Here is a 23041-nt window from a genome sequence, read left to right on the forward strand (position 1 = left end):
AGCTAGGTATGTTTTGCCTGGAAAAGAGGAAACTGAGAGGAGATATGATAGCTATCTTCAAATATCTTAAGGACTGTCAGATGGAGGAGGGAGAATTCTTGTTTTCTCCTGCTCTGGGGGGTAGGACTCGAACCAATGGCTTCAAGTTACCTTCTGACCGTAAGAGCTGTTCAGCAGTGGGACAGACTCCCACGAGAGGTAGTGGACTCTCCTTCCTTGGAGGTTTTTAAGCAGAGGTTGGATGGCCATCTGTCATGGATGCTTTAGCTGAGATTCCCGCATTGCAGGGGGTTGGACTAGATGATCCTTGGGGTCTCTTCGAACTCTATGATTCTATGAACAAACCTGTGGAAGAACTGTGATAGAACACACATTTTCTTGTCCTCTCATATTGTACTTGGTTTACTCCACTGTGGTTTGTCTTCATGCAGGAAAAGCGCAATAATAGGTTTTTGAGAAGCAATTTGAAAGAAAGGTTTGCGTGCAAAAGGCTGTGGGGAGGAGAGGGATACGGCCTCAAAGAAATAATTCCCATGCTATTGTGGCCGCTGAAAGAAACTGTGGGAGGGGGTGTGTGCACCAGCTTTTCCTTTTAGAATCCAGCAGCTATTTTAAAACCCCTTTTTTTTTACATTTGTGCAGGAGCGAGTTCAAAAGACGTTTCCTCACCCCATTGATAAGTGGGCGATTGCAGACGCACAGTCCGCTATTGAGAAGCGGAAACGAAGAAGCCCCCTCTTGCTGCCTGTGGACAAAATACATCCTTTATTAAAGGTATGTTGTACTGAGAGCTACCAGATGGTTTAAAATGCCACTTTCAATCTCTTATTAAATTTCAGAAACATTTTAAAGCAAGTAATGCCCCCAATTTATATTTTTTTAAAAACCCAACAGCAATAAGAATCCAGCCATCATTGGAAGTGCTGGTTATGACCTATAAAGCCCTAAACGGCTTAGTTCCAAGCTATCTGAAAGACTGTACTCCATCATACAAACCTACCTGGGTTTTCCACGCTTCTGGGGACGTCCTTCACTCATCCCTGCTACCCTACAGGACCACTTGGTGGGGATAATAATAATAATAATAATAATAATAATAATAATAATAATAATAATAATAAATTTATTATTTATATCCCATCCATCTGGCTGGGCCTCCCCAGCCACTCTGGGAGGCTTCCCCCCAAAAATATTAAAATACTGTAATACTTCAAACATTTAAAGCTTCCCTAAACAGGGCTGCCTTCAGATGTCTTCTAAAATGTGGGAGACGGCCTTGTCGGTGGCTGCTCCCAGACTTTGGAACTCTCACTGTAAAGAATCTAGACTGTCTCTCACCTGGTTGCCTTTCTGCCAGCAGGTGAAGACTTTCTTGTTCCAACAGGCTTTTGGGAACTGGCTGCTTTTAATTAAAGGGCAGGTGTCATGCTGTTTTTATTGTAATTATTTGTATGATTTTAATATATTTTATATATGTGTATAGTTTTTATACATATATGCGGGGTTATCGTTTTTGTTCATTATTATGGTATGCATTTTTGTGTTTTTGTATTGTAAACCCGCCCTGTGATCTTCGGATGAAAGGCAGTATAGAAAGTTAATAAATAATTATAATAATTATATCAGTGTTTAATTTTTTAAAATTATTGTTTTCTTTATGTTTTTAGCAGTTCTTTTTTTATTTGCAAGTTGCCTTGAGTAATTATTTATAAATAAATTAATAACAACAATAACAATAATGAGCTGGGGTGTTTGCCGGGGGTTGGGGGATTTTTTTTACTGTTGTGGTTGCTGTTGGTTTTCTGTATCTTTATTTTGCATCTTTTGATTTATGTGGAAATTGTTCCGTTTGGTTGTGTATTTTTTATGCTGCATTTGTTGTTTATGACTACTTTTGTTGTGTCGCATTTATATATTTATTTCATGTTGTAATCAGCCTTGAGCATGGTTGGAACTGTGGAAAGGCGGCATACAGATAAAAGAATGTATGTTTGTAATAATAACAGCAACAGCAGCAACCAGTCGGTTAAATAAAAGGCAGTGAGGCAGTTTTTAAAAATTCACAAGCTTTGTAGTGTATATTGCCGTGACTCAGCATGCAATGAAGCAAGTAAGTGAGCAGAAACAGGGGGGATGATTCTGAAGAATCCCTTGCCAAGAGGGAGGAGGAGGCAGCAGAGGTTGGGGCTGCAGCTTCCTCTTCCTGTGCAAGCAGGAAGGTGGTTCTGTGGCAGCAGTGCTGCTGTATGGCATGATTCATAATGGTTGCCGCTACAGTGGTGCCCCGCAAGATGAATGCCTTGCAAGACGGAAAACCCGCTAGACGAAAGGGTTTTCCGTTTTGGAGGTGCTTCGCAGGACGAATTTGCTATGGGCTTGCTTCGCAAGACGAAAATGTCTTGCGATTCCTGGGGGGTTTTTTCCGCTCCCCACCCCCCTTTTCTAAGGCACTAAGCTGCTAATAGCCTTTTAGCAGCTAATCCGCTAATCCCTTAAGCCTTTAATAGCCGCTAATCCGCTAATAGCGCTAATCCGCTAATGGGCTTGCTTCGCAAGACGAAAAAACCGCTAGACGAAGAGACTCACGGAACGGATTCTTTTCGTCTTGCAAGGCACCACTGTACCTTCAAATGCATTCTTGGAATCCACGTCACTGTCATCTCCCTTTCTGGTTTTTGACTTTGTTTAAATCAGAGGAAAAATCAATGTGGTTTTTTTAACACTTCCCCTTTTTGTGTTGAATTTCAGGAGGTGCTTGGCTATAAAATAGATTATCATGTGTCCCTTTATATCGTGGCTGTCCTGGAGTATATTTCGGCGGACATCTTAAAACTCGCTGGCAATTATGTTTTCAACATACGACATTTTGAGATCTCGCAGCAGGACATTAAAGTATCGATGTGCGCTGATAAGGTGAGGTGCCGTGGAAATCCTGGGCTTAGATGGCAAGCGCTTCATACACATCCAGATTCATTATAGGGCTGTGATTTTTGTTTTTTGTTACTGCTTAAGAACTAATCCACCTTGACACGATTAAAAAATAACGGCAACCTCATTGTTTCTGTATAAGCAACAAACTTTACAGGACACATTTCTTCATTACCAGACTCTGCCCAGAGATTGTGAACCCTTATGCCATAAAATAGTAAGCTTACCCTGTAAGACTGGCTTGGATTCAGTCGTTTGCAACCAGACATTAAGTTCATATTTGATTATAGAAAAGTCGAGCATGAATGAAATGTGTGTTTTCTTCTTAGGTGTTAATGGATATGTTTGATCAGGATGACATTGGCTTGGTTTCTCTCTGTGAAGAAGAGCCCTCTTCCTCAGGTGTACTCAATTACTATGACCTGGTCAGGAGTGAAATTGCAGACGAAAGACAGTATCTCCGGGAGCTGAATCTAATAATAAAAGTGTTTAGAGAAGCCTTCCTGTCTAACAGAAAGCTGTTCACACCTAATGTAAGTCAAGCCTTTTACTGTGCCAACCCTTCTGTGTTTTAAACAATTGTGTGCTTTGAGACACAAACAAGGTGGAAGTGGGAAGAGCCAGAGACCAGGTTGGCTATCACAAGGAACACCTGACTTGGAAACTTTTGAGGGGTCTGGACTGTTGGCTGTGGACTGTTACTGTTGAGAAGTTTCTTGGTTGGTGTGGTTTCCTTTGGCCATAACTTGATGATGGCCTAAAGCGCAAATCCCCATATGATAGTCCTTAGTTCTGAAAGGAAGTTCTGAAGATAGGTTGCAGCAGCATTTTAAGAGTGCATTCCTCCCTTTACCACAGATTTATTGTGGGAATTTCAGTATGAAAGTCCCAGAGAATTGCTTCTCTGGCCCAAACAGAGAGGGCAAAGACAGAGGCAGCCCCGTGCCTGCTGGTTTTTTAAAGGAATTGCTTCTTTCTCCAGGGAACCAAGGCAGTTCACATCATTCAGAATGAAAACTAGTGATGAAAAATTAATGCTTGGAAACCACAATTGAAACCTAGCCTTGTATAGCGTAACAGCTGCAGTAATGATAAAACCCCAAATGCCTTTCTGAAAAGAGAGGTTGCATATTGTCTTGTGAATATGCTTATTCTGGTGGCAGAGCACATGAAGAATCTTCATGCAGGCCTTATTAATATGAATGCAATCTGTGGAAGGGGACAGTAGTTCTCTACAACTCTGCAGGTCCATGAAGGAGCGGCCAAATCTCCTATAGTAAGAATATTTTCTGGGATAGGCAGGGAGCAGACTGTTAAAATGCTGTTAGTCTTGAACTCCAAAATGACCTGCAGCATTTTCTTCCGATCCTTCATCTCGATTTAATTGAGATCCTGGCATGTATTTTCAGTGCGTTTAAATAAGGATGGAGAGAGATGCGTGCATATTCAGGGAGATTTTCTTTCCCTTAGGATATTGATATGATATTTAGCAACATCACAGATATCCATGAACTGACAGTGAAGCTCCTGGGGTTAATTGAGGACACTGTGGAAATGACTGATGAGAGCAGTCCTCACCCCCTGGCTGGAAGTTGTTTTGAGGACCTTGCAGAGGTGAGTTGGCCAAGCCATTCAGTTTGTTGCGTTGCTGAGCATGAGTGTCGCAGCTCAAATTCCTTCCTGGATTAGAATGTGTTTTTCTTGCAGGGGAGAGTCCCCCTGCCCCAACACCACCCTCCAACTCCCGGAGAGCAAAATGAGAATGGAACTTAGCACCCTCATCCCCGCTTACAAGTGGCTTTTACTCACAAGTAACACGTCTGAGTGTGGCTGCTATATTTCAAAAGGAAGCCTCTGTGGTGGCCTTAGGCTGCATTCGCCTCTTTTTGCTGTCAGATCTATCTGTAAAAATATGCCTGTACAAAACAGACTGATTAAATGCTTTACCCTGCTGAAGGGGGCTAATGTGCTGTCTTCCAGATGTTTTTGTCTACAGCACCCATCATTCCTGATATTTGGCCAGGTATATTAGAGTACATGTCCAGTATCAGAAGGATACTTCGTTTCTTTTGCATGTAGTGGCCAAAATCTTACATTATCCAGATGTGTTTTCCAAATATCCCTACTAGCTAAATAAAGTTGTCCACTCTATTAATGTATTCCAGTTATTTATTCATTACTTTTCAGAGCCCAATCCTCACAAAGTACCTACTGGGATGCAGTTTAAGAGATTTTCACATCTTTCTTCAGTAGATTTGAAATATCCAACTCCAGTCAGTCTTCAAGAGACACTGTTCAGATGAGGTGGTTGGGCTTCCATTACCCACATAACGGCAGAATCAATATAACCACCACCATCCATGTATAATTCTCAGTCCATCCAGCCCCATAATGTGCTTTTCCCTCTGTCCATAATGTACTTGGAATGCTTGCTCTCTTTTCCTAGGAACAAGCCTTTGACCCGTATGAGACCTTGTCCCAGGACATCCTTTCGCCGCAATATCATGAACATTTTAATCACTTGATGGCTAAACCTGCTGTGGCTCTTCACTTCCAGGTAGGAATGGATTTACGTAGCTCTTTTGTACCCCACCTTTCAATCAAATGGTTCTCAAGATACAACAGATAGTAATAATAATAAACTCACATATGCAAAATACAGCAACCTTTAGGTCTTTGTTTGATGAATGGTGGGGTTGCCATACATCCAGAATTTCCCGGACATACCTAGAATACTTTAGTGGGAAGCCTTGTCCGGGCAGAAGTCTGCAAAAATGTCCAGGAAAATCCGGACGTATGGCAAGCCATGTCAGCAATGCCATTTTTGCTGATTTTCCTTTTAAAAAAGCTCAAAATAGCTTAACAACTTTGGCTCAACAACTTTTGTGTCTGGGTGTTCACTTTTTGAAATATGGCAACTCAATGAGTGGGGTCAGAGCATCTTCCCCTCTGACTGTGCTTTTTAAAGCAATTGACAGGTGGAAAGAAGTATTCTTTTGGGAGGGAGTAAATAACTAAGCTCTTTGCCGCTGCTCCTTCTTGGACTTGTGGAAGGGGCCAGGCTGTTTCCCCCCTTGTCTGGGAGGCAAAGGGTGCAGTCTCTCACTGGATGGTGGCAAAGGTCAGAGTGTGCTTCCTTCAGCTCTGCTGTCCCAGAGAATTTATGTGCATTTTGCATTGCCAACATGGTACTCTCCAGATATTGTGAACTACAACTCCCATCATCGCTTCCATTGGCCATGGTGACTTGAGCTGATGGGAGTTGTAGTTCAGAACATCTTTGACTACCCCAAGCTAAGTATTGATAAAAGTGTTGAAGAGTATAGGCCCAGATGGAGCCCTGTGACATCTCACAAAAACACTCTTCACTTTGATGAGAAGCTATTGGATGTGCACTCCTTGAGGATGGTTTCTGATCTAGCTGTGAATCCTCCTGATAGTGGATCTTCTAGCTCCCATTTTCTATGAAATGTTTTTATTTAAGTATTGTGATGAGAATGAATAAAGAAAACAGAACAAAATACAACATAGAGCAGTCATACAAGTTCATGACAAGATTAATACACATTTCATTGGTCTAATTATATCACGATCTAGATCATAAAATAAATTTAAAAAGAGAGTTGCAGTGGGTGGGATTCCACTAATGAGGCCTGTGAGCAGAAGCACTGCATAGGGACTTCCTTCCCACCCGCATTAGCTCTGAACGGATCAGGTGAACCCCTGGAACATTGTGCAGAGGGAAGAGGCCGAAGGATTGTTTCATCTGACAAGCTGAAGTGCTTGCCCTGACAGAATGAGCGCATTAGTGTGACGTTGAATTCCTCCCAAAATATATAGGAATGTATAAAATAGTTTATTGGGACGCGGGTGGCACTGTGGGTTAAACCACAGAGCCTAGCACTTGCCGATCAGAAGGTTGGCAGTTCGAATCCCTGCGACGGGGTGAACTCCTGTTGCTCAGTCCCAGTTCCTGCCAACCTAGCAGTTGGAAAGCACGTCAAAGTGCAAGTAGATAAATAGGTACCGCTCCGGCGGGAAGGTAAACGGCGTTTCCGTGCACTGCTCTGGTTCGCCAGAAGCGGCTTAGTCATGCTGGCCACATGACCCGGAAGCTGTACGCTGGCTCCCTCGGCCAGTAAAGTGAGATGAGCGCCGCAACCCCAGAGTCGGTCACAACTGGACCTATAAAATAGTTTACCCCAGGGTTCCATGTGTTGTGCTGTAGGCTCCATTAAGCAAGCAACCGGACCAAAAAGAGATAGGATTAACCTGGTAGGATTTATTTTTGACAAATTCATGCTTGCTCCTATTGATCACTGCATTGCTATCAAAATGCTTACAAATCTACTCGTTTATAATCTGTCCTCGGATCTTCCCTTGTAATGAAACCAGGCTGACAAGTCTGACGTTTTCCTGGTTCTTCCTTCCCCTTTTTGAATATTGGTACAACGTTTGCCTGTCTCTAGTCCACTCCTCACCCTTTCTCAAAGTTGATAGAAGTTCATCTGGCCCCAAAGGCTTGATTGCACAGTTCTTATCAGTCTTGAGCAGGGATCCTGATACCTCACCAGTCACACTACATGGGCAAGGTTGAACCTTGTTCCCCTTTTGGAAGACGGTGGAAGCCAAATAAGAGCTGAGCAGTTCTGCTTTCTCTTTGCCACCTGTTAATATTCTACCATCCTTACTGAGCAGCAGGCCTTCCTTATTCCTTCTTGTTTCGAATACAGTATAGCTGGAAAGTCCCTTTGTTGCTCTTGGCACCCATTACCAGCCTCAGTGCATTCTGAGCTCAAGCTTTCCTGACAGTCTCCTTGCAGGCTTTGGTCATTTGTCTCTATTCTTCCTTGGGGATCTGCTCTTCCTTCCATTTCTTAGAAGTGCCCTATTGTTTGTATTTTCAGCTCCTCTCTCATTTTTTAAAAAATGTGCCCCATTTCCCTCATTTAAATTGCTTTCCACTTAGGGCTCTTTAGGAGATCTAGCCATGGAGTCCTTAGGATATCCCTGAGCTTATTCAAATCGGCTTTTCTAAAATCCAAGGTACATATTTGACTACGTTCACACTGATTCTATTTAAGATCAGGCATTCCAGCATTGCATGGTCACATCCCTACTACTTTAATGTCATTGGCCAACTCTTCGCCGCTATTGGTTAAGAGCGAGTCAAGGACATCCAATCCCTTCATTCCTTCCTTCCTTTTGAAAGAGGATGCCTGGAATTTGTTCGGAGATTCCATGCTTGATGGAGTTTGTCTCCCAGCATATATCAGGGTACTTGAAGGCCACATGAATACTAATTCTTGCTTCTCTGAAACATCTGTCATTTCTAAAAGGAAGCCACAGCTTCCCCTTGTTTTAGTGCTTTGTAGAAGTCTCCAATCACAATATGTTTTTTTCTTGGTTAATTTTTACCCAGGTGCCTTCCATGGGACTACCTTGTTCACTCTCTAGAATGTCTGTGTAGATGAACATATTTCAGTAGTCCCTCTCCCTTCCTGTTGCATCCATTATTTTTGAACAATTTGTCCTTCCACTGCTACATTCCAATCATAAGCGTCATTCCTCCAAGTCTTAGATATACCTATCCTGTTATATTTACCTTCCTGTCCTGGGAGTTCAAGCTCGTCTTGTTTATTTTTCCATTCTTTGTGCCTTCGCGTGGAGTCAGTAGAAGTCTTGGATAGTCCAAGGAGCGATGCTTCATTGTCTCCCCTGTTATTTATAGTGTGGGGTTTGCTAGGCACTCCACCCCAAATCTCCCCCAGCTTCTCCTGTAGTACCCAGATCCCTGTGTTAAGTGCTTCCCTTTTGTACTCACCTGCAAGCTATTATTTCCACTTTCCACAAGATTTAGTTAAAAACCCTCTTGATCAAGTTCCCCATGCTTCTTCCAGGCACATTTCCCCCAGGTCTTGTGTAGTTAAGCCCATCTCTCTCCAGTAAGTCGTTCATTAAGAAAGTTTTAACTGTTGTCCCACAAACCAGACTTTTCTATAGCCCATTCTCTCTCTGTAGCTGGTCACTCTCCTGAAGCATTCTTCTCTCTCTTTGTGGTCCTCTACCTTTTGCAGATAGAATTGACAAGAAAACCACCTGAGCCCCAAGATCCAGAACTTTGTAGTCATATGTGATGTGTTCATAGCTATGCCTGGCATTGTCATTCATTCCCATGTGGATGAGGAAGAAGGGATAATGACCGGTGAGCTTGATAAGTCTTGGCAAACTTGCCCATCACATCCTGGATCCGGGGAGACGGCCTTCTTCACACCTGGACAGGTTCGGTTGGCACAGTGCCACCTCTGTACCTCTCAGTCCATGGCCATCGCCACCCTTCTCTTTCTGCATGTGTTGGTGGAGTCTTATATGCCTTTGAAGGGTCAGCAAACTCTTTCAGCAGGGGGCCGGTCCACTGTCCCTCAGACCTTGTGGGGGGCCAGACTATATTTTTGGGGGGAAAGAATGAATTCCTGTGCCCCACAAACAACCCAGAGATGCATTTTAAATAAAAGGACATATTCTACTCATTTAAAAACACTCTGACCGTCCGCGTGCCAGGTTGAGAAGGCGATTGGGCCAGATCCGGCCCCCAGGCCTTAGTTTGCCTACCCATGGTTAAGAGTCTTCCATCCCACCTGTTGCAGCTCTCTTCTGTCTGGATAGTCAGAACCGCTCTCGTCTGAAAGGTGCTGAAAATGATGCATTAATTTCAGTGGTTCAGAATGCCTTCTGATAGACCACTATGAGAACAGAGTGCTGAGCTGGATGGGCCTTTTGCCTGATCCTGCCAGCTCTTCTTGTGTTCTCCCATGCAGTGCCCCCCCCCCCCGCCCCCGCTCTCATCTTCTTTCCTCTGACCTTCCTGCTTCTGTCCTTGTGCTTCTTCGTTTTTACCTTCTGTTCTTCAGAGAAATAAATTTCAATTTGCTGCAGGTGTAGTCCATGTTACATTCAGGCAAGGAAGAGTATTCTTTATTTACTGATTACACTCATATATCACCTTTCTGTCCAAGGAGCTCAAAGGTGGTATACATGATTCCTCTCCTCCCCTTTTATACTTCCTGCGAGGTAGGTCAGGCTGAGAGCTGGTGACTGGCCCAAGATCACCCAGTGAGCTTCATGGCTGAGTGAGGAATTTGAACCCTGCTCTCCCAGGTCAGAGTCCAACACTCTAGCCATTACACCACACATGTTACAAGTCGTTACTGCTGTCCATCTCTTGTTGAAGCCCTAAACTCTGCCTCTGACAATGAAGTAGCTCCTTGCTTCTTCCCTCCTTCATTTATTGCCTATAGGTTGCCTGTGTGTATTGCTCCCAAACTTTCCCCCTCATGGATCAATTGAAAACTGCTGAGCAGACCACTTAATATCCCCCCCCGCCGCCGCCTTGTAGCAATATTGTAGCAATTTCAATGTGCTGTCCTAGATGCTGTGTGATTTTTAAAATCATATTTTTGTTGCTTCTTTTGTTTCTTACATCTTATCGTATTGTATCGCAATTTAAGTCCCATAGAATTCTTCACAGGCACGCCTTGGGCCACCTGAATGATGTTTTTGGATCGCTGGTGGTCTGCAGACCACAGTTTGGGAACTCCTGGTTTAGACGATGCATTTGCCTGCTTCATAGAGATTGCTGGCCAAACCCCATTAAGCTAACAGCAATCCCAGACAGAATCATCATCATTCATTCATACCCCACCCATCTGGCTGGGTTTCCCCAGCCACTCTTCAGCAGAGGCTGCTGGGTGGATTTGCAGAGGAGCTGCTACCTCAACCATTGCCATACTACTATGAATCTTCATTAAAAATCTATTTCGTAACATCGTTTTTAAAAACAGTAAAAGCAGAGGAGCATAGGAAGCTGCCTTATGCTGAGTCAGACTCTTGATCCATTTAGCTCAGTATCGTCCACAATGACAGGCAGTTGCTGCCCAGGATTTCAGGCAGGAGTCTTTTAAAGCCCTACTTGGGAGATGCTGGGAATTGAAACTGGGACCCTCTGCATGCAGTGAAGGTTCCCTGCCTCTGAGTTACAGCCTTTCCCCAAGGGTCTCTAAAAGTGTGGTTGGGAATGAGCATTTTCAGCCAGTTTATAAAAATGGGAGTGTGGAAGAGAGAAGAGTACAGGAGGCTGCCAGGATCATAGTCTGAACTAACCCTGTTCTGCAATCTAACTGTCTGCTCTGACTATTGAAAGTTGTTGAGGGTCAAAATGATTGCATCCATCAGGGGCTGCTCCAGTCAAAAATTCTATACAGAATGGGAATGCATAGGGGAAATGCATGAAGAAATATGGTGTTAAAGCAGAACTCTTAATAGGCAATTGTTAAGCGTGTAAGGACAAAAGAAGTAATTATAATTTATCAGCTTTCATGTTATTTTATTTTTTTAAAGCAACTAGAAAAAAATATTATGCTGGGAAGATCTCACACAGGTGAAGGGAAGCAGTGGGGAGGAGGGGAGGGCTAGGTTGAATTTGGGAAATAAAATAATACAGTGGTGCCCCGCAAGACGAATGCCTCGCAAGACGGAAAACCCGCTAGACGAAAGGGTTTTCTGTTTTGGAGATGCTTCGCAGGACGAATTTGCTATGGGCTTGCTTCGCAAGACGAAAATGTCTTGCGAGTTCCTGCGATTTTTTCCCACTCCCACCCTCTTTTTCTAAGGCACTAAGCTGCTAATAGCCTTTTAGCAGCTAATCCGCTAATCCCTTAAGCCTTTAATAGCCGCTAATAGCGCTAATCCGCTAATGGGGTTGCTTCGCAAGACGAAAAAACCGCTAGACGAAGAGACTCGCGGACCGGATTCTTTTCGTCTTGCGAGGCACCACTGTATATGGGACAGCAAAGGATATAATAGATTCTTATAGAATAGTAATATATTGTAACCAGAATAGAAGTTCAAAAGGAGAAGTAAATGTAGTATTAGTATTTTCATTGTTGTAATAGCTATTATTATTTCTTATCGGTAGAAGGCAATGTTAACTTAGACTTCTTCATTTTGCTGTCTGTATAATTTTCTTGTCAATTTAAAAAAAAAGTTGTTGAGGGTCTTGGATGGAGATCTTACCTCTCACCTGCTACCTGGTGCTGGAATTTGAGCCTGGGAGCTTCTGCGTGGAAATCATATGTTCTGCCCCTGAGCTGTGGTCTTTCCCCTTCTGACTAGGATAGCTCAGTCAGTAGAGCATGGAGCTCTTATTCTCAGGGTTTGAGCCCCACAATGGGCAAAAGATTCCTGCATTGCAGGGGGCTAGGCTAGATGACCCTCAGGGTCCCTTCCAACTCCATGATTCTAGGATTCCCTTAAAGAAGATTAGACGTACGTTGTGTTCTGATCTTTCCAAAACCCTCCTGGATTGCTGTGCCCCACCATACCAAATCCATCAAGGCTTTTAGGTTAGAATCATAGAATTATAGAGTTGGAAGACACCCAGGGGTCATCTAGTCCAACCCCCTGCAATGCCGGAATCTCAGCTAAAAACCTCCAAGGAAGGAGAATTGAAAACCTCCCAAGGGAGTCCATTAAAGTGTTTCCTCCTGTCTTTTGCGTGACAAACCACTTAAATATGGCTTGCTTTTTATTCTTCAGTCAATCGCTGATGGCTTTAAAGAAGCAGTACAGTATGTCCTTCCTCGGCTCATGTTGGTTCCTGTTTATCACTGTTTGCACTACTTTGAACTGTTACAGGTAAGCACATGCTCTTAGAAGGAAAGCAGAAGTTGGGACCTATTTATGTTTATCAAGGCCAGATCTGTTGGTGAAGTATAGAGCGTTCTTGGCACTGCTTCTGTTCTTAGGCAAAGAATGCTGGACTAGGAGGGCCTCGATCTGACCCAGCAACAGACTTCCAGTGTTAGGCAAGAGTACATGTTCAAGGGTAAACTTAAAGTAGGTTAGTTATGCCAGCTGCTCAGAAATCTTTATCATATACAGTGGTACCTCGGGTTAAGTACTTAATTTGTTCCGGAGGTCCGTACTTCACCTGAAACTGTTCTTAACCTGAAGCACCACTTTAGCTAATGGGGCCTCCCACTGCTGCCACGCCGCAGGAGCACGATTTCTGTTCTCATCCTGAAGCAAAGTTCTTAACCTGAAGCACTATTTCTAGGTTAGTGGAGTCTGTAACCTGAAGTGTATGTAACCTGAAGCATATGTAACCCGAGGTACCACTGTATAAGAAGCGCCTGCTGGATCAGGCGAAAGGTCCACATAGTCCAGCATTCTTTTCTCGCTGTGTCCGACCAAACGCCCCAAAACAAGAACCCAAGTGCAACAGCACTATCCCGACTTGTGATTCCCAGCACCTCCTGTGTTTCATTTAAAAACACATCGGTGGGCCACAACGTTTTAGCTAAATGCATTTTGGAAGACCAGTTGCCGTTCCAGTCATCCCAACCCAGGACTAGACTGTTGTGTACTTCACAATAGCTGGGATAGTTCACCTGGTAGAGCCTGAGGCTCCTAATCTTAGGGTCATGGGTTCAAGTCCCATGATGAGCAAAAGATTCCTGCATTGCAGAGGGTTGGACTAGATGATTCTCGTGGTCCCTTCCAACTCTACAATTCTGTGGTTATGTTGGCTTCTGATTTTGAAGAAAGTAGGGCCAGAGGCAGAAGAAAGTCCCTTTCAAAGCCAAAATGTCAGTGTTATGCCCTACAGGAGTATAAAGTAAGGATTGCCGTCAGTCAGGTATCAAAGAATGAATAGCTCCCAGGCACCGTCTTTGTAATTAAAGTCCTGAGCCCACTGTTCCTCAAAAGCTTTCATTTTCACCGGTGAGGCAAGCTTTCAAAAGCTTCCCAGAGATAATTTCAACGAATAGTTTTGCAGTGTCTGCAGGAGGAAGTGAATGATTGAAAGGAATGCTCCACTTTCGGTGACTTGACTTCAAGGAATGTTCCGTATCATGACTGCTTGGAATTTTGTCATAGAATTTGGAGCGGCCCACTGCCAGAAAACATACCTGTATGACGGTCACACAGATGTTTTAGACATGCTGCTTGATCCTATTCACATTTGCTCATGGGAAAGCCCTGAGGAAGCTAATGGAATCTACTTCCATGGTTGCTACACAAATCCTTTTTTCCTGCCCTCAGCAATTGCTCAGGTCTGATGGAAATAAACGTCTTTCTTTTCAGCAATTGCAATACTGTAGTGAAGATGTAGAAGACTGCGAATGCTTGAAACAAGCCATCACAGCTCTCCTTAATCTCCAATGTAGCATGGAACGCATCTATAACAAGCACTCACCTAGACGCCGGCCTGGGTAAGGAAGTAGCCTAACGGTGGACTTGGCCATGGCCTGAGACCTTTGGGAACACTAATTCATAGGTTGAAGTTTGGAGGGGGGTCACACTGCAGGAGTTGGGGCTGTGGGTGACGCATCGTAATAGTTTCTCTTCGTTTAGGACCTGTTCACGAGATGGGAGCCACCCACCTGCCCAAGTTCACAGTGGGTTTCAACTTGCATGGCAGGCCTTCCCTTTTCTCTCCTCTTCTCTTCAAAATTAGGGGGTGGGCAGTACAGGAGAGGAAGGTGAACCCCCCTGTGCAAGCAGAAATCTGTTTGGCAGTAGATGTCACCTTTGTGCTTTAAAAGCAAGCATGTTTTCTAAACACCTACATTCATCGTGCATACACAAATTGGAACCTGGGCTGTCTGTGGTTCCCATTCAGTCATGAATTCAGTAGCAGGCAAGGATATACAGCTAATGTGTGTGATCCCCATGCTAGTTTGGGGTGTGTGTGGTGCTTTGGCTTAACTTGCATGTGTTTTTAAAGCTCATTTTTGCGGTGGTGAATGTGGCCAGAGGAGTGTTTAAATGAAATCAAGCAGCTTAGCCTGATCCTTGATAATGTTTTTCCTCCTAGCTAACAACTGTCGATATTGGGGAAAACTCTTAAACTCATATATTGTGTTGAAATAAATTAAAAAATTGTCCAGTGGCACCTTAGAAAGCTTATACCCAGAACAAACTTAGTTGGTCTCTAAGGTGCTACTGGACAATTTTTTAATCTTATTTATTTATTTGTTTGTTTGTTTATTTCGACTGCAACACGGCTGCCTACCTGAATCATATATTGTGTGTTTTAGGGAGCCAGTGTTTTGGTTCTATAATCGCCAAGTAAGAAGCAAGCACCTTGCCATTAAAAAAATGAATGAGATCCAGAAGAACATTGATGGCTGGGAAGGCAAAGATATCGGCCAGTGCTGTAATGAATTCATAATGGAAGGGACGTTGGCACGAGTTGGAGCCAAACACGAGCGGCACGTCTTTCTTTTCGATGGCTTGATGATCAGCTGCAAAGCCAATCACGGTCAGTCGCGGCTCCCGGGCTACAGCAACGCAGAGTACCGACTGAAGGAAAAAATTGTCATGAGGAAAGTCCACATAGTTGATAAGGATGACACATGTGAATACAAGAACGCCTTTGAACTGGTCCCTAAAGATGAGAACAGCTTCATGTTTGCGGCCAAGTCTAGTGAGGAGAAGAACAATTGGATGGCGGCCCTGATCTCCCTGCAATACCGCAGCACCCTCGACCGAATGCTGGATGCAGTGCTGTTGAAGGAAGAGAATGAGCAGCCCCTGCGGCTCCCCAGTCCGAGTGTCTATCGCTTTGCAGTGGAGGACTCCGAGGAGAATATCGTTTTTGAGGACAACCTTCAGAGCCGGAACGGAATCCCCATTATCAAAGGTGGAACCGTAGTGAAGCTCATTGAAAGACTGACCTATCACATGTATGCAGGTATCTGGCTTTGCTACCTGGAGGGTTGATATCGCTCTTCGTTGCGTTATTGGCACGGGGGGAAGGAGCAATTGTTAACCAGGTCAGAGATCTTTCATGTGATAATTGTATTTAAACTTTTTCCTGTTTGCTTTTCTAGATCCTAATTTTGTGCGTACTTTTCTTACCACGTACCGCTCATTTTGTAAGCCCCAAGAACTCCTAGCTTTGTTGACAGAACGGTAAGTTAAAAAAACCTCAGTCACTTGGCAATTGATTTAGCTGTTACATTTGCAATAAGAAGTGTAAGCGGATTTCTTGTGTTGGCACAATCATCTTGGAGCTGTCTATTCTAAGGGCTTTTCCTAACTCTCTTCTGTTCTCCAGAGTCCATTAAGTGTTTAATTAAATAATGCTTTTAGGCTCGTGTGGTCTCTGGCAAACTGAAGCTGAAACAGTCTGGCCTAAACCGAAAGCAGAATGTGTACTGAAAAAAAAAATGTTGTTTAAGGTTGCTTTTCTGTGCAAAAGATATCCCTAATAAATCTAAAATGAAGAGAGGGAAAGAAGGGTGATGTCAAATTTGGCCTGTTGACAACACGGCTCTGGATCTTAGCTTCTCAGTTGGCTTTATAAACCTCCCAGCTGGGAAGAAAGGCTTGAAAACAAAAGAGAGAGATTGCAGGAATCTGATCAAGTCATTTTTAAAATGTTTTATGAATGTATGATTTTTGTGAGAGGGGTGTTAAGCAGCATTGCATTGTCAGCACTAAGGCTCGTCCCAACTGTTCAGAGAATATGAGGTCAGATAGCAGTCTGAGAAGAAAATGCAGTAGGACTTGAAGAGAGAGATTCCCTTCCTACAGTGGATCAGCAATTTAAGTTTTTAGATCCTAAAGAAATTATCCCCGAAAGTACAGTATTGTGTACTAGTTTTTAAGAAATTATTTCTTGGTAACCGTTTAAAAAATGCTCATTCTGCAAATTTTCTATAACATTGGAAACTGCACTTCATTTGTGCAACTTCGATGGGTATGTTAAGACATGCTAATCATGTCCAGAATGACTCTGGGAGATAAATAATATTCCCATTACTGGAATTTAAAGTAGAAGCCAGGAAAGGTAATTGTTGAGATATCGAGGGAGCAGAACTTCATTTTGTAAAAGCATCGAAAGATATTCTTGACCTTTTGCTATTTTTTAAAAAAAGTCTTTGGGGGGGATGCAAAAATTGGAATATCAGAATTAAGATAGATCTTATAAAGACTTGCCGATCAGAAGGTGGGCGGTTCGAATCCCCGCGACAGGGTGAGCTCCCGTTGCTTGGTCCCTGCTCCTGCCAACCTAGCAGTTCGAAAACACGTCAAAGTGCAAGTAGATAAATAGGTACCGCTCTGGCGGGGAGATAAACGGCGTTTCCGTGCGCTGCTCTGGTTCACCAGAAGCGGCTTAGTCATGCTGGCCACATGACCAGGAAGCTGTACGCCAGCTCCCTCGGCCAGTAAATCGAGATGAGCGCCGCAACCCCAGAGTCGGCCATGACTGGATCTAATGGTCAGGGGTCCCTTTACCTTTAATAAATAACAGGCTATTTGCAGGTTAGGGAATTCAGTGCCCTAGAATGAACAGCCTTAATATGTCTCAATGTTAGCACTTTAGCCCCCACCCCCACCCAGTTATAGATCAGAATGTATTCTAAGGTAGTCCTCCTGTCTTTGTATTCTGGATGTCATGTAATTCACCTTTCAACTCCTGTTTATTACTAGATTTGAAATCCCAGAGCCTGAGCCAACAGAAGCCGATAGGCTGGCAATAGAGAAAGGAGAACAGCCAATCAGTGCAGACCTTAAAAGATTTCGCAAAGAATATGTCCAGCCAGTGCAACTCAGGTTTGAGCTTTCATCTCTTTCTCAGGATCTGATTTAAACCATCAGGGGGAGAATGCGGGAATTACATCATTTCATATGAGAGTGCACAATGGTCATGTTGCTTGGGAATGGACCTGGTTTATGTGGGTAGGCCAGGCAGTGCAATACTATACAAAGTCAGACCCCTTGAGTTCAGTGGGACTTCCTCTTGTGTAAGGACGTGGTAGAACTGCAGCCTGGGAGCTTACCCTGGAAATCAGTGGACAAGGCACCAGGAGAGGGTGCGGCATAGCAGCTAAAAATGTGATCTGGGAAATTCAGAGCTCTCACTGGGTGTCCTTCAGGGGGAAAATCTTTTCTCGCAAAATGGGGGTAATAAATTGGCTCACCTTACAAATTATATTGTAAGAATTACAGTGATTAAATGTGTAAAGCACTTAAACAGCTAGGAATGATTACAGGGTTCCCCACGCAAAGCAATATAAATTACATTACCAGGCTTGTAGTAAAAAATATTATTATTAATTTGATTTCTTATCTGCTCTTCACTATAAGGTCCCAGGGTGGGTTACAGCAATTAAGCAATACAAGCTTAATGCAAACAGTGTAAAGGTCTGTGTTAATGTTAAGTAGTACAGTGGTACCTCAGGTTACATACGCTTCAGGTTACAGACTCCACTAACCCAGAAATAGTACCTCGGGTTAAGAACTTTGCTTCAGGATGAGAACTGAAATTGCACGGTGGCGGCACGGCGGCAGCGGGAGGCCCCATTAGCTAAAGTGGTGCTTCAGGTTAAGAACAGTTTCAGGTTAAGAACGGACCTCCGTAACGAATTAAGTACTTAACCCGAGGTACCACTGTAGTGAGAAAGATAATAGTGAAAGTATCTAATTCATAAGTCACAGATAGGTCAGGGCAAATGGTGGACTCTCTATTGTTGTTTGACCAGATGCGCTCGTAATATTGGAGGTGTTACTGTGGCACTACAAGGGAGAAGGGTGAATTTTCACTAATATTGTTGGAAGATGTTTCTGCTTCCCTTATGAAAAACATGAGCATGATCTTGGGAATTAACCTGTGCCTAAATGTGTCTGAAATAATACATGTACTGGGGAGATTCCAAATTGCATACCTCTAAGGCAGATTATGGGTTGTAGCAAGCTAAGTTTTACCCATTGAAATGGATGAACCTAATTTAGCAATAGGGACGCGGGTGGCGCTGTGGGTTAAACCACAGAGCCTAGGACTTGCCGATCAGAAGGTCGGCGGTTCGAATCCCCGCAACGGGGTGAGCTCCCATTGCTCGGTCCCTGCTTCTGTCAACCTAGCAGTTTGAAAGCACGTCAAAGTGCAAGTAGATAAATAGGTACCTCTCTGGCGGGAAGCTAAACGGTGTTTCCGTGCGCTGCTCTGGTTCGCCAGAAGTGGCTTAGTCATGCTGGCCACATGACCCACATGACCCTCGGCCAATAAAGCGAGATGAGCCAGCCCCAGAGTCAGCCACGACTGGACCTAATGGTCAGGGGTCCCTTTACCTTTAATTTAGCAATGTCCATTAATTTCAGTGGTTCTACTCTTGAGTTTGTCTAGCATTGATGCAACTCAATGTTTTGGATTAACTATTAGGAAGTTGTTTTGTGGGTCTTCATATGTGTGTCTGATATCTAGGCCTGTACTTACAACTTTCCACTTGAAGCCTTGCCTTCAGATTTCCTACAACAATGAGAGTTACGCGGTTCAAGCTATTTTGGGAGAAGATGTGTGTTCCTAGTCCCTATGTCTGTGCCGAGAGATTTGCAGTTTGTTAGACACAGGGGATTTTAATCCTCTAATCAGAAAATAACTTGGTGGCTCACAAAATAATCCACATTTTTTTAAAAAAAAATCAGAAAATGCCATCCATCTCCAACCTTGATTTCTCCTTGGTTGAACGTGTTTGCCTTAGTCTGGGTTTATGAAAACTAAACTGGTTGCATTTTTTTCTTCACCTCCCACTTCTTTTCACCCCCAGGATATTAAATGTGTTTCGGCACTGGGTGGAACACCATTATTATGACTTTGAGAGAGATCAGGAGCTACTTGATAAATTGGAAACATTTATTTCCACTGTAAGAGGTACGTGTCTTGAGTTAACCTTTGTTTAAATTGCTCTATCTCATCTGCTATGTGGATTTAGCATCTTAAGAAATTCTGAAAATTCTGCTTGGCTGTGCTTACTCAGAAGACAATGGTATTTACAAGCACTACAAGCCAGCGACATCCTTTCCATTTAACTTTGTTTTGCAACAGGAAAAGCATCTCAGTTTCATAACTTCAATCAGAAGCTCTTTGAATCTGTGTCTTGCTTCTTCCTGGAAAAGTTCACATATAAAGTAGTGCTGTAAATGATTTAAGAGCAACTTCACACATGGTTTTTGTCGAAAACTATGTGTGCAACAACGGGAGGAGCAAAGTGGCCTCAGTCAGCTCTCCGGGAGCCTGCATGTTTGCTCGTTCAAGCTAAGCCATGGTTTGTCTTAGCATTATGTGCAAACTCGGCCACTGTGTACATAAAGGTGTAGCCCTTTGGAAGAGCTTGACTTGCACTGATATATTTAAACTGCTTTCCCCAGCCTATTCTATAACTCATCCAGTGAAGCTGATAGTTGGCAGATTCAGACCAGACAAAAATAAGTACTGCATTTTTCCGTGTATAAGATGCCCCCATGTATAAGACGACCCTTATTTTCTTAACCCAAAATTAAGAAAATGCACTATGCACTATCCGTGTATAAGACGACCCCTTTAAACTTCAAAAATTTAGGAAAAAATTATAGCCTTATACACGGGAAAATACGGTACTTCTTCACATAGCACATAATCGGACTATGGCGTTCACTCCCACAAGATGCAGCAATGGCCAGCCAACTTGGATAGCTTTGAAAGAGGATCAGATGAAATCATGGAGATTATGATTGTCAGTTGCTATTATCCATGAAGGCCATGTTCTGACTCCACTGTCAAAGGCAGTCTGCATTTGAATACCAGCTGATGGGACTCACAGGTGGAGAGTGCGCTCTTGTGCTCAGGTTCTGCTTCTGAGTTTCCCATGGGCATCTAGTTAGCCACTGTGAAGTCAGGATGCTGGTTTAAACAAGCCTTTAGCCTGTTCCAACAGGGCTCTTTGTATGTTCTTACATGGAATACAGAGCTTGCAAAAAGGCAGGGCTGATGAAGAATACTAGATGTGTACATAAGGTGCTAGAGGGGATTGTTGAACAAGATTTCCAGAGATGGGGGGTAGTGGATTCATTGCTCTGTGCCGTGGTACAGCGCACACTTCTGCATGCGGAAGGTGGCGGTTTCATTTCCTGCAGAATTGGCCATAAATTCAGCCACCGTAAAATCCCATACCAGTGAATATGGAACTGAGCAACCCTGCTACAAAATAATTAAAGCATCTGTATGATCTTCCCACCGTATCCACTATGTCTTCCAGGCAAATCCATGAAGAAGTGGGTGGAATCCATTGTCAAGATCATCAGGAGGAAGAAGCAAGCTCATGCAAACGGCATTAGTCACAACATAACTTTTGAGAGCCCTCCACCCCCAATTGAGTGGCACATCAGCCGCCAGTTTGAGACGTTTGACCTCATGACGCTGCACCCCATAGAGATTGCTCGGCAGCTGACTCTCCTGGAATCTGATCTCTACAGGTAGAGTGTGTTCTGTTGGACCTCCATCACCTGACGAACTGCAGAGTGCTCCTCTCCTATCAGGTTCATTGGTGTAGATTCATTCTGAATGCTTTAGGTAGCAGTAAGAGGACTGTACATGCTCACATACCAGTATATGCCAAATGCGCACCGTCAGTCTGTGGTATTTATGTCATGCACCAATCAGGTGCAACATAGCAAAGTAGCTGAGCAGTCAAGGGAAGAGCCATGGTGATGCACATTGTCCCAAGGTTAGTCCCTGATGTTGTTGTTTAGTCGTTTAGTCTTGTCCGACTCTTCGTGACCCCATGGATCAGAGCAGGCCAGGCACTTCTGTCTTCCACTGCCTCCCGCAATTTGGTCAAACTCATGTTGGTAGCTTTGAGAACACTGTCCCACCATCTCGTCCTCTGTCGTCCCCTTCTCCTTGTGCCCTCCATCTTTCCCAGCATCAGGGTCTTTTCCAGGGAGTCTTCTCTTCTCATGAGGTGGCCAAAGTCTTGGAGCCTCAGCTTCACGATCTGTCCTTCCAGTGAGCACTCAGGGCTGATTTCCTTCAGAATGGAGAGGTTTGATCTTCTTGCAGTCCATGGGACTCTCAAGAGTCTCCTCCAGCACCATGATTCAAAAGCATTAGTCCCTGATAGCTCCAATTAAAAGGTAGGAAGATGGGGAAAGACTTGAAGGGACAGTCCAGGACTAAATGGACCAATAGTCCATTTCAAAATAGCTTCATGCACGCAGATGAACCAGGGAGTCTCTGATTATAATTTCTCTTACCTTTAAAGAGTGCTTGGATAATAAATGTAAAGTGGTTTTTTTATTCTCCATTAGGTATTTGGGAGGCATCCAACCTCGTCCAGTTACCCAGAAAAAGGGAGGGTGCTTGGATTATTCTAAACTGATCTTTCTAAAGTACAGTATAAATCATAAAGATTTATACAGCAAAGCCATAATTGGGGGTTTCTGAAAGGAGAGGATTAGTAGAAATGGTTTTTTTTAATCTTGCACTTATTTAGTTAGCGCATCTAATACTTAGTTTCTTGTACACATGATCTGATACTTAATAGGGAGGGTGAATTATAGAATTATAGAAAAATAGAATCTTAGAATTGGAAGGGGTCCTAAGGGTCATCTAGTCCAACCTACTGCAATGGTAAAGGTAAAGGACCCCTGGACGGTTAAGTCAAAGGTGACTGTGGGGTTGTGGCGCTCATCTCGCTTTCAGGCCGAGGGAGCCAGCGTTTCTCCACAGACCAGCATGACTAAACCGCTTCTGGCACAACAGAACACTGTGATGGAAACCAGAGCGCACGGAAACACTGTTTATCATCCTGCCGCAGTGGTACCTATTTATCTCCTTGCACTGGTGTGCTTTCAAACTGCTAGGTTGGCAGGAGCTGGGAGAGAGCAACAGGAGCTCACCCAGTCGTGGGGATTCGAACCGCTAACCTGATCAGCAAGCCCAAGAGGCTCAGTGGTTTAGACCACAGCACGACCCACGTCCCCCACTGCAATGAAGGAATCTCAGCTAAAGCATCCATGAAAAGATGACCATGTCATTTGAAAAACAAAACAAGCCTAGAATGATGGAATTGGCAGACCTCAGATTTAGAAGTATTGGGCCACTGATTAATTAGCTGAAACTGATGTCCTCATGTAACCTTTGATTCCCCTTTCTGGAAAATTTCTGAGCAGCATAAAAGGCAGCAGCCCACAGTAGCAGACATGTGACCACCATATCGCATCTCTTGATATCCAGTATCATCCCTTCAGTAGCATTAATGTCTTCCTCAGCTTTCCGTATCTCATA

General features: G+C 43.7%; 1 protein-coding gene across 2 annotated transcripts in view; it reads left to right on the plus strand.

Moving 5' to 3' along the window:
• The window catches only part of SOS2 (SOS Ras/Rho guanine nucleotide exchange factor 2), a 43005-nt gene that overhangs the window by 8687 nt on the left and 11277 nt on the right, over window positions 1–23041 (plus strand). For both annotated transcript variants that reach the window (XM_083433900.1, XM_083433899.1), the window contains exons 3-14: window positions 643–774; window positions 2749–2913; window positions 3258–3461; window positions 4399–4542; window positions 5375–5485; window positions 12523–12621; window positions 14074–14201; window positions 15030–15685; window positions 15825–15906; window positions 17431–17553; window positions 19545–19648; window positions 21012–21228. In XM_083433900.1, the coding sequence (XP_083290026.1) occupies window positions 2899–2913; window positions 3258–3461; window positions 4399–4542; window positions 5375–5485; window positions 12523–12621; window positions 14074–14201; window positions 15030–15685; window positions 15825–15906; window positions 17431–17553; window positions 19545–19648; window positions 21012–21228 (1883 nt within the window). In that variant the 5' untranslated portion in view covers window positions 643–774; window positions 2749–2898. The remainder of the gene's footprint in view (window positions 1–642; window positions 775–2748; window positions 2914–3257; window positions 3462–4398; window positions 4543–5374; window positions 5486–12522; window positions 12622–14073; window positions 14202–15029; window positions 15686–15824; window positions 15907–17430; window positions 17554–19544; window positions 19649–21011; window positions 21229–23041) is intronic.

This window comes from Podarcis tiliguerta (assembly GCF_965153285.1).
Source record: "Podarcis tiliguerta genome assembly, chromosome: 1".
In the NCBI taxonomy this organism is placed as follows: domain Eukaryota; kingdom Metazoa; phylum Chordata; class Lepidosauria; order Squamata; family Lacertidae; genus Podarcis; species Podarcis tiliguerta.